The sequence below is a fragment of the Lithobates pipiens genome, unplaced genomic scaffold (assembly GCF_037356315.1).
Source record: "Lithobates pipiens isolate NorthernLeopardFrog02 unplaced genomic scaffold, aLitPip1_a1.2 Scaffold_23, whole genome shotgun sequence".
Classification (NCBI taxonomy): domain Eukaryota; kingdom Metazoa; phylum Chordata; class Amphibia; order Anura; family Ranidae; genus Lithobates; species Lithobates pipiens.
The window spans coordinates 16525354-16537846 of record NW_027507785.1 but is presented as its reverse complement, the minus strand read 5'-3'; the positions used below and the strand labels follow the sequence as shown (position 1 = coordinate 16537846).

At 43.7% G+C, this 12493-nt stretch overlaps 1 protein-coding gene across 1 annotated transcript in view; it reads left to right on the top strand.

The window, feature by feature from the left end:
- PAAF1 (proteasomal ATPase associated factor 1) overlaps positions 1-11396 on the top strand; it is a 52994-nt gene extending 41598 nt beyond the window's left edge. Inside the window, exons 11-12 of the mRNA XM_077451211.1 lie at positions 3643-3725; positions 11017-11396. Of these exons, the coding sequence (XP_077307337.1) occupies positions 3643-3725; positions 11017-11094 (161 nt within the window). The 3' untranslated portion in view covers positions 11095-11396. The remainder of the gene's footprint in view (positions 1-3642; positions 3726-11016) is intronic.
- Positions 11397-12493: the final 1097 nt, after the last annotated feature.

Below are 12493 nucleotides of genomic sequence, written 5' to 3'. Positions count from 1 at the left end.
GAAGCATTGTGGCTTCACTGCCCGGTTCCCTACTGTGCATGCGCGAGTCGCGCTGCGCGTCTCTTCTGGTCCCCGCTGTGTCCTGGGAACTGTGTGTTTCCCAGAACACCGCGGGGGGGGGGGGGTCTGCGGCGGTCCGTCCCGGAAGTGGGTGCAGTTACCTGGATTATCCAGATAACTGCATCCCCCTCCCCCCTGAAAGGTGCCGATTGTGGCACCGGAGGGGGGGAGGGATCCGATTAGCGGAACTTCCCCTTTTGGGTGGAGAACCACTTTCATGTTAGAGGACAGCGGGGCTCTGACAGGTCCATCTCTGCACAGCGGAGCAGAGACTGAGCGATCCCCCGCCGAGCAAGTGGAGTCCGTCGGAACGAATCCGCCCTGGGTGAAAAGGGCCTAAATCAGATCAGCCTTGAGTGACCACGCTTCTTTTTCATAAATGATGTACAGTAGAGCTGCCACGACGAGTCGAGGTAATCGATGAAAATATGTTGACGTGTGTGAAAGGCGTCGATGCGTCACACAGTGAGAGTTGCAAGTCCACACCCCCACCGTGGCTTTCAGCGCAGTGCTTCTCTCATCCTGTTCTGTGCTGCCGCCCCCCCTCTCTTCTCCCCCTCCGTGCATCTGTCCCCCTCTCTCTTCTCCCCCCTCCGTGCATCTGTCCCCCTCTCTCTTCTCCCCCCTCCGTGCATCTGTCCCCCTCTCTCTTCTCTGTGTCCCCCTTCAGTGCATCTGTCCCCCTCTCTCTTCTCTGTGTCCCCCTTCCGTGCATCTGTCCCCCTCTCTCTTCTCCCCCCTCCGTGCATCTGTCCCCCTCTCTCTTCTCCCCCCTCCGTGCATCTGCCCCCCTCTCTCTTCTCTGTGTCCCCCTTCCGTGCATCTGTCCCCCTCTCTCTTCTCTGTGTCCCCCTTCAGTGCATCTGTCCCCCTCTCTCTTCTCTGTGTCCCCCTTCCGTGCATCTGTCCCCCTCTCTCTTCTCCCCCCTCCGTGCATCTGTCCCCCTCTCTTCTCCCCCCTCCGTGCTGCCGTCCCCCTCAGTATCTCAGGATGGAGAGCGGAGGTAGAAGCCTGTAAACCCAGCTCCTTCATTTTCTGAATGGACAGTCAGTGACCACCGACTCTGTCCATTCACATAACTGAAACATTGTAACCTCCTGTGATTACGATGTCTGTTAATGAATGGAGAGAAGCCGCTGCCTTCTCTCCATTTATTATCAGTGCAGCAGAGGCTACAGAGAAAGGGACTGGGGAATCTCTGTCCCTAATCCCTTTCCCTGTCTCAAATGGGAGATGTCAGAGGTCTGTTAAGACCCCTGATATCTCACCATAGACCCCCCCAACAGGGCTGATAAAAAAAAAATATTGTAAAAAAAACAAAAAACACACTGACACTGTCACCACACACCCTACCCTTAACCAAAGAAAGCATTGTAAAAAATAAATTTTATAAACATTCATGAACTTCTGAACAGAAAATAAAAAAAGCTAAAATAAAAGAAAATAAATATATATATGTATGTGTATGTGTGTGTGTATATATATATATATATATATATATATATATATATATATATATATATATATATATATATATATATATATATATATATATATATATATATATGTATTATATTTCTATATATAATGTATATATTTCTATATAATTGTTACATTCTGTTATTTTTATTTTTTTATTATTATTATGTACTTATTATTTTTTGTAGTTATCCAAAGGATTAATTAGCTAATCAAAAAAAAAGAACACTAGATTAAGTAAAAAAATAAAATTAAAATAATCGTTATAGTCGATGACTAATCGAAAAAATAATCGCTAGATTAGTTGACAGACAAAATAATCGTTGCAGCTCTAATGTACAGTGAGTGAACGTTGTTACCCTAGGACAGGAAGTGTGTTACTGGCAGGATTAGCAGACGATCATACAGGACATAAAAGCCTAAAGCCTCGTACACACGATCGGATTGTTGGCCAAAAAAAAAACAGACTTTTGTCCGAAGGGCGTTGGCCCAAACTTGTCTTGCATACGCACGGCCACACAAATGTTGGCCAACAGATACGAAGGTAGTGATGTACTACGTTGTTTTTCAGCTTTTTAGCGCCACCCTTTGGGCTCCTTCTGCTAATTTAGAGTTAGTAGAATTTTGGTGAGCGTTGATTCGCGCTTTTCAGTTCTTGCTTTTCAGTTCACAATTTTCAGTTTGTTTCTGAACGGCCGTTCGTCAGCCATTTTGCGGAATCGGAAGAGATAACATGTTATTTATTATTGGCCTTGAAGTTATTGCTTTGACATTTATTTTTTGGTTGAATAATGATTTGATTTGGTATATTTTCTATATTTTTGGATGCATAGAATGCACTTTTTGGTTAAGTTCTATTGGCAGATAGCATGTCTAATTTCATTTGTGGTTTATTTTTTTTTTTAATGCACAAGAAAAAATAGTGTAGCATAATACTTGGCTGTGTGTTTTACTTCAAATGACAGTCGGGAGTAGGCAGGTACATTTAAAAAAAAAATACAATGTAAAATTGACAAGGGACACCAACATAGTTGTATCTTTGATCTTATAAACTACGGGATAATGGTGCTGTGGTAACTTTCCCAAAAAAACAAAACATAATAATAATTTCTAATTAATAATAATAATTCTTGATATCACTAGAAAAAAGCCTTTGAAAGTTTTGTTTGCAAAAACTCCGTTATTATATTGAAAAAAGAAAATATGCGGCGCTATCCCACTTCCTCCTAGACTAATAATGTCACTAAATATAAATACAAAAGTGACAAACCTATATGTGAAACTACTATGTGCAAAAAAAGCAAGGATAAATACTGTGCAAATACAATACAATTAATAAAGTGCAAATGCAATAAAATAAAAATAAAAAAGTGCGATAAAGTTCATTGAGTCCACACAAATGATCAGTGCAGTCAGCAAATTACAGCAGTGTATGTAAAAAAAAAACAAAGTGCAAACTAATTGATGTATCACATAAACAATCAGTGCGGTGTGTATTCCAGTTTCAATGCTGTGATCTTCAGAACAGTCCATGCAGTGGAATATAAACAATGCTCCAAATCCAGTGACAAGCCACCATTCATTTAGTGCTATACTTGTGGAGCCTCTCACCTCCAATAGAGACCATCAATGGCCCAATCAAGCATGATATAGATAACACTCTGGCTATTTTCTCTCCTCCTCGTGATCCCAGCCCGTCAGTGTAGATAATTCATCACCCAAATACCGGATAATATAAAAAAACAAGAGGGGGGCTCCCATGTGTAGACCGTAACCACAAGATATTTTATTAAACAATATACACTCACAGTTCAATGATCAAGTTCGCGAGATGGTAAACCAAGGAACTTCCGGTCTCGGCCGCTACCGGAGGTGACGATCGTGACACCTGGCTCCTCCCTGACGCGTTGCGTCACCTCCACGTGACCCTTTGCTGTTATGCTTCCCTTTCCTCTCCACTTTTTCAATCGCTTACAAATCTGATTTCTATGCACATCAGAGACTTTTTAATGTTCGCCAAGTTTCAGTGTTGCTGGGAAGCTTTAGCAGCTGAATGACCCAGTGATTTTACTCTTTGTGTTTGATGTTCTCTTATCGTCCAGGTGATGGGATCTGCTTCATCCTCCAGCAGGATTCTGACCATCTTCTAGAGCTCACAGAACCAGACTGTGAACCCGTGTACAAGGTGGGCACTTTTATTCAACACCGATTTGTGATCTTTCTATTCATTTTATACTGACTATTATTATTATTTCTATTACTATACAGGATTTATATCACTGATATATTAGACCTCATGCACATGAGAGCCTTGGGTAATATGTCAAATTTGCCCGGGAGCACCAGTTGCCCCATACAACCGCCTATAGAAAGCAATGGTTGTACATGGGTGTATGCTGGTACTTGTGTATACAGGCAGATGTGTACTGTTGGTAACAGGTGTATGGGCGCTTCCACCTTCATGCAGAACAGCACGGTGCTCAGACTCTGAGGCTGCCAACGCTTCTATAATGCAGCTGTTGAGTACAGCCGCCCCTTTGAAAAGCAAAGACAGCTGTCTGTGGGTATACATCCGTACTTGTATAAACACATGCATGCGCACAGATGTACACCCCTTGGTGCAGACAGTCTACCCCAGGGGTCTCAAACTGGCAGCCCTCCAGCTGTTGCAAGAAATACAAGTCCCATGAGGCATTGCAAGGCTGACCGTTACAAGCATGACTCCCACAGGCAGAGGCACGATGGGACTTGTAGTTCTGCAAACGGTTGAGACTCCTGGTCTACATCCAGGGTCATACGTCAGGATGCATCTAGATCACAGGAAAGGTGGTCGGCGCTGGGGATAGCATCCAAAAATAATCTTCCGCTATTGAAAAAGCATGTACAATCACTGTAAAATGGGCAACGCGCTGCGGTCGTCATGGCAATCCCTCGGGGGATTGAACAGGGAAATTAGTGGGTTTTTAAACAGCTGCAGGGAGATCGTTCTGAAATTGTCATGAACCTGGTGTAAATAATCCATGATTTTCGAATACATTTTTTATTTTTTATTTTTTTATTTTTTTTATTATTTCAGGCTTCAAACAACATATTTTTCAATAACGTGTATTAACCAGTTCCCGACCGGCGCACGCCGATGTACGTCAGCAGAATGGCACGGGCAGGCATATTGGTGTACAGGTACGTCCAAATTTCAATGCCGCCCTGCCATCGCGAGTGTGCTGCCGGCGGCACGCTCACGTGCCGGTCGGGACCCTCGTGAGTCTGGTCACGGGTCCCGCGGACTCGATCGCCGCGGGCATACCCGCGATCGTCTCACAGGACCGCTGAATGGAGGAAATGCCATGTAAACAGCATTTCCCCATTCTGCCTAGCAACTAGTGACGCTGATCTCTGCTCCATGTGATTGGAGCAGAGATCAGTGTTCACTAAATGAAAGCCCAGCCCCCACACAGTTAGTAACACGCCCCTAGGAACACTTAACCCCTACACTGCCACCCACTGGTTAACGCCTTCACTGCCAGTGTCATTTACACAGGAATCGCTGCATTTGTATAGCAGTGATTGCTGTATAAATGACAATGGTCCCAAAAATGTCCGATGTGTCCGCCGCAATGTCGCAGTCACAATAAAAATCGCTGATCGCCGCCATTACTAGTAAAAAAATAAATAAATAATAAATTATTAATAAAAATGCCATGAAAGTATTCCTATTTTGTAAACGCTATAACTTTTGCGCAAACCAATCAATAATCGCTTATTGCGTTTTTTTTTCTGTTTACCAAAAATATGTAGCAGAATACGTATCGGCCTAATCTGAGGGAAAAAAATTGTTTTTTTTATATATTTTTGGGGGATATTTATTATGACAAAAAGTTAAAAAAAAATGCGTGTTTTTTTTCAAAATTGTCGCTCTATTTTTGTTTATAGCGCAAAAAATAAAAACCGCAGGGGTGATCAAATACCACCAAAAGAAAGCTCTATTTGTGGGGAAAAAAAAAAGGATGTCAATTTTGTTTTGGGAGACACGTCGCACAATTGTCAGTTAATGCGACGCAGTAACATTTTAGGCAACCATTTTTGATCACATTCTCATTTCCTAGTGCCCGTGACCCCTTCCGGGTAGAGTAGATGTGTTTGGGAGACTTACAGATATGTCGGTGGAAAATACCCACTGGATGCCCAGTATGGGCAGGGCCATCGGGCCATCTTTAATATTGATTGGACCCTGGGCAGACATTTTCTTGGGCCCTGCAGAATCCACTTGTCAACCATTTTCAGTTAGCTTAGGCTCAAGGGGCAGCTGCTTTGGGCTCCACAACAATGACTGGACCCGGGGCAGCTGCCCCTTTTGCCCTGCCTTAAAGACGGCTCTGAGTATTGGCTGTATATGGCAGGAGCAGTCTGATCTCTGAAACCCATTTGAAAGTCACAAGCTTCTGGTGGAAATCTAAGAACACTAAGCCCTTGTACACACGGTTGGACATTCTGATGGATAATCCGACCGTGTGTGGTCTCCATTGGACTGTTTTTCCATCGGATACTCCGACGGACCAAGCTTTCCAACTTGTCGATAAAATTTTCCGACAACATGCTCCGATCGGACATAGTCCGATCATGTGTAGAGAATTCAGATCGGACAAAGTGCCACGCATGCTCAGATCAAATTCCTACACACCTGGCACATCTTCTGGTGTGCTTGACACTGCAGGAGTCTCCTGGCCTGACAGTCGAGCTATGATGTAATGGTAGGCGGAACACACCAGGAGTCCCCTGAGCTCTTAGTCAAGCTGTAATGTAATGGTGGGTGGGACAGACCTGGAGTCTCCTGACCTGTTAGGCTATGATGTAATGGTAGGCTGGACACATCAGGAGTATCCTGGCCTGTCAGTCAAGCTATGATGTAATAGTAGGCGGGATACACAAGGAGTTTCCCGACCAGTGGCGACTCGTCCATAGCAGGTGCTCGGCCACCGTCCCACAAAGCTCGGGGGCGGGGTGTGTACACTTATGCGACCATAATATTTAAGGTTTTTTATTTTTACTTCCCTCCATGTAAAAGATTTCAGTTTGCTCTTCAACTGAGTCGTACCATTTATAGGTCACATCAACTGTTTGCTTGCCCGCCCACCATCAAATGAAGGCGGGGCTCTCGTTCTGGGATGCCGTCATATGAAGGTGTCCGAGAACAGCCGCTCTCGCGTGCCTGCGGGGGCGTGCAGCAGCACGGCGATTGCGGCCGCGCTGTGTTGCTAGGACATGGCGCGACCCCGATCTCTGTAAAGAGCTGCGTCTGTGTATAATCGCAGCCTGTCGCATGTAAACATGGAGATGCCGGTAATCGGCTCTCCTCGCCTCACACTAACAGAATGAGAGGAGAGCTGATCAGCGGTATCTCCTCGCAGGGGGACATCTAGGAATGTAATCGGGGCACTGATCATCAGTGCTCTGATTACAATAAAGAAAAAAAAAAGTGTCACAAATCAGTGCCCACCTGTGCCCACCAGTGGCAGCAATCAGTGCCCACCACTGCCCACAAGTGCCACCAATCAGTGCCCATTAGCGATGCCAGTCAGTGCTGCCCATCACTGCTGTCGATCAGTGCCCATCTGCACCGCCTATCCGTGCTGCCCATCAGCACCACCTATCAGTGCTCATAAATGCAGCATATTGGTGCCTCCTCATCAGCGCCCATAAGTGCCGCCTCACCAGTGCCACCTCATCAATGCCCACCAGTTCAGCTTATCAGTGCCGCCTCATCAGCGTACATCCGTGTACGTGTAAAATTTACTGACAGAAAAAAAGTAAAACGCTTTTTTTTTATTTTTTCAAAATTTTTGGTCTTCTTTTTTGTAAAAAATAAAAAACCCAGCAGCGATTCTATACCAAAAAAAGAAAGCTCTATTTGTGTGAAGAAAATTATAAAAAAAAAATTAGTTTGGGTACAGTGTTGTATGACCGTGCAATTGTCATTCAAAGTGCGACAGCGCTGAAGGCTGAAAAATGACCTGGGCAGGAAGGTGGTGAAAGTGCCCTGTGGGCAAGTGGTTAAAGGGGAACAAAAAAAAATCTGAAATGATTTATCTTTGTCTCTCTCCTTCTTTTTTTTTTTTTTTTTCTTCTGTCACAGAGACCTGACATTTTAACATAGGGTGATAGGGTGTGCAGACTTGGAGATATATATATATATATATATATATATATATATGTATGTATGTATGTATGTATGTATGTATGTGTGTGTGTGTGTGTGTGTGTGTGTGTGTGTGTGTGTGTATATATATATATATATATATATATATATATATATATATATATATATATATATAGTGTGTGTATACACACACACACACACACACACACACACACACACACACACACACACACACACACATACATATATACATATATATATATATATATATATATATATATATATATATCTCCATTCAGTGTCTATTGCATTGCATGACAGTTCCGGGCTGTACAGATGGCGCTCTTCTTCAGAGAAAGACAAATACAATAATAATGATCTTTACAAGCGTATTTATACACTCCTATCTCATATGGGATCAATCAATGAATCGGATAAGGATATCCGATTCATAATAAGTCAACAAGGATAATCAACAAATGAAGAAAACATGTAGACCTACAGTGGTGTGAAAAAGTGTTTGCCCCCTTCCTCATTTCCTGTTCCTTTGCATGTTTGTCACACTTAAGTGTTTCGGAACATCAAACCAATTTAAACAATAGTCAAGGACAACACAAGTAAACACAAAATGCAATTTGTAAATGAAGGTGTTTATTATTAAAGGTGAAAAAAAATCCAAACCATCATGGCCCTGTGTGAAAAAGTGATTGCCCCCTAAACCTAATAACTGGTTGGGCCACCCTTAGCAGCAACAACTGCAACCAAGCGTTTGCGATAACGTGCAATGAGGCTTTTACAGCGTCCTGGAGGAATTTTGGCCCCTCTCATCTTTGCAGAATTGTCCTAATTCAGTTACATTAGAGGGTTTTCGAGCATGAACGGCCTTTTTAAGGTCATACCACAACATCTCAATAGGATTCAGGTCAGGACTTTGGCTAGGCCACTCCAAAGTCTTCATTTTGTTTTTCTTCAGCCATTCGGTGGTGGACTTGCTGGTGTGTTTAGGATCATTGTCCTGCTGCAGAACCCAAGTTCGTTTCAGCTTGAGTACACGAACAGATGGTCGGACATTCTCCTTCAGGATCTCTTGGTAGACAGCAGAATTCATAGTTCCTTTTATCACGGCAAGTCTTCCAGGTCCTGAAGCAGCAAAACAGCCCCAGACCATCACACTACCACCACCATATATTACTGTTGGTATAATGTTCTTTTTATGAAATGCAGTGTTCCTTCTACGCCAGATATACTTGGACACACACCTTCCAAAGAGTTCCACTTTTGTCTCATCGGTCCACAGAATGTTGTCCCAAAAGTCTTGGGGATCATCAAGATGTGTTGTGGAGAAATTGAGACGAGCTTTGATGTTCTTTTTGCTCAGCAGTGGTTTTCTCCTTGGAACTCTGCCATGCAGGCCATTTTTGCCCAGTCTTTTCCTGATGGTGGAGGCATGAACGCTGACCTTAACTGAGGCAAGTGAGGCCTGCAGTTCCTTGGACGTTGTTGTGGGGTCTTTTGTGACCTCTTGGATGAGTCGTCGCTGCGCTCTTGGGGTAATTTTGGGCGGCCGGCCACTCCTGGGAAGGTTCACCACTGTTCCATGTCTTCGCCATTTGTGGATAATGGCTCTCACTGTGGTTCGCTGGATTCCCAAAGCTTTGGAAATGGCTTTATAACCCTTTCCAGACTGATAGATCTCAATTACTTTCTTTCTCAATTGTTCCTGAATTTCTTTGGGTCTCGGCATGATGTGTAGCTTTTAAGGATCTTCTGGTGGACCTTACTGTGTCAAGCAGCTCCTATTTAAGTGATGCCTTGATTGTGAACAGGTGTGGCAATAATCAGGCCTGGGTGTGGCTAGAGAAATTGAACTCAGGTGTGGACAACCACAGTTATAGTATGTTTTAACAAGGGGGGCAATCCCTTTTTCACACAGGGCCATGATGGTTTGGATTTTTTTTCACCTTTAATAATAAACACCTTCATTTACAAATTGCATTTTGTGTTTACTTGTGTTGTCCTTGACTATTGTTTAAATTGGTTTGATGTTCCGAAACACTTAAGTGTGACAAACATGCAAAGGAACAGGAAATGAGGAAGGGGGCAAACACTTTTTCACACCACTGTATATGGAATCATGGGGGTCATCAAGTGCCATCACTTTTCTTATTACATTCGATATGCGCTAAGGAAGAACAAAACGCGTATAGTGAATACATGTATATAACCGGCTATAAAAATAAAAAGACATCACTGTTTTTTTTTTTTAATCCAAATGAAGAATAAGTCAAAGAAATAAATATAGATCAAAATCAGCATTCAGTCAATTTGGCAATAATGTATTTTTTTATTTTTTTGGAATGATATGGAATATTTTGTATGTCTATAATAAATTTATAAAAATAATTGGGGAAGAAAAGAAGCAATAATGTATGTAAACAGTGTATCCTTTGTACCTCCCGCTTTCTAATGGTTAATTCCCTATTCCCTCCACGTCTGTTCTTAGGTATACCATCTATAACTAGAAATCTTAATTGAGAAACGCTATGTCCTTTCTCTATGAAATGTCGGGCTCAGGATAATTTGTTGGATTTTATCCCTGATGGAATACTTGTGTCTAGCAATCCTATCTTTAACCCTTTGGGTGGTTTCTCCCACATATAATGAATGACCCACATGGACACTTTATTATGTATACAACATAAGATGATTGGCAAGTGTAATGATTGTTACTGTCAATATTATACCCTCTATGTGGATGGGAGAAAGATTTCCCTTTTATCATGCTGTTGCATTGGATGCAGCACAGACAGGGAATTGAGCCAAAGATTACGTGGTCCCGAAGGAAGGGCGGGGTCTGGCGCCCCCTATCCTCAAACTTCACCAGCTGCCACTGCTCCTGACCTGTCAGTCAAGCTTTGATGTAATGGTGGGAGGGACAGACCTGGAGGGCCCTGGCCTGTCAGTCTAGTTGTGTGGGGAGAATAGATGACGCAGATTGACAGCGTGAGATTCACTGCTCCTCCAAATACATTGGGGAAGTTTGAGAGGCAGGATTGGGTACAGCGGCCACCAGTCTTATATACGGGATATTGATGACGCTGAGCACTGGAAATGTTGCGTTTCTCCAAAGACTGAGCACCATCTGATGCTTTGGCTGCAAAGGGAATATAATATCGGTGTAAGGTAGAAATGGACTTGTACAATACTGATAACAAACAAAATTCCACCCAGAGTTCATCTTTAAATCTGTCTCCTTTCTTCCATTCAGCATTTGCCTTGTTCTGTGGCACCATTGATAAATGTCCCCGTCTTCCCTCTCCAGGTTGCGGTCTCGGAGAAGTTGGTTTACACTTGCTGCAGAGATGGAATTGTCCGCAAATATCAGCTAACAGACTTGTGACCGACACCCTTTGTAGGAACGATCGATGGGACTGGCCGTATCTGACTTCTGATGGAACACAACCAAAGGACACATTCATGGACAAGTCTGATGGAAGAGCCAGCGGTGTACAGACTTGTTTTTCCTGGAACTTCGATATAAAACTGAAAGACCAGATTTCCTTCAGCAGCAGTTTCCAGTCTGTGAACTTCAGGCTCGTTTTTGCATCATAGATCTTATGTATTCACTCCTTTCTTGTATATACAGAACTCTAGCTTACTGGCACATCCGAGAAGTATTAAAGTGAACCTTTGAGGACTGAATGATGCCTGAAAATGCTGACTTGCTTCTAAAGGCACAGACCCCGGATGTCTTCTTCATCCTGAATTCCCTACCTAGTAAGGCACTGACCAGGAACAGGCATGTGGTCAGCAAAGTCCAAAAAAAACACTTGTTCCAAGTTGGTGACTCACTAGGTAGGTCTGCCTTTCTCAACCTTTTTCCACAAAAGAACAACCAAGTTTCAGGGAGCTTCTGCCTAAACGAATTCATCAGAGGTTAGTGGGAAAAATGTCCCTTACATTGGTGGCCAGTGGGAAGTATTCCCCCCCCCCCCCCATTACATTCATGATCATTGGGAGGAATGCCTCCCCCCTTACATTGGTTGTGAGTGGGAAGAACGCCCCCATTATGATAGCCCCCTTATATTAGTGATCATTGGGAAGTATGCCCCACCTTCCCTTTTACATTAGTGGTCAGTGGGAAGAATGTTCCTTACATTGGTCATTAGTTGGAAGAATGCCCCCCCACCACAATGGTGGTCAGTGACTAGAATGTCCTCCTTGCCATGCTGGGAAGTATGCCCCCCCCCTTACATTGGTGGTGAGAGGGAAGTATGCCCCCCTTACAATGGTCAGTGGCAAGAATGTCTCCCTTACGAAGCTGGGAATTATGCCCCCCATACATTGGTGGTCAGTGGGAGGTATGCGCCCCCACCTCACATTGGTGACAGTGGGAAGAATGCCCCTTATATTGTTGGTTCATGGGAAGTATGCAAGTATGCCCCCTTACATTGGTGATCATTGGAAAGTATGGCCCTCCCTTTACATTGGTGGTCAGTGGCAAGAATGTCCCCCTTACGGCACTGGGAAGTATGTTCCTGATACATTGGTGGTCAGTGGGAGGTATGCCCCCCCACCTTAAATCTTACATTGGTGACAGTGGGAAGAATGCCCCCCTTAAATTGACGGTAAGTGGGAAGAATGCCCCCCTTAAATTGACAGTAAGTGGGAAGAATGCCCCCCTTAAATTGACGGTAAGTGGGAAGAATGCCCCCCTTAAATTGACGGTAAGTGGGAAGAATGCCCCCCTTACATTGGGGGTAAGTGGGAAGAATGCACCCCCTTTTTACATTGGATTG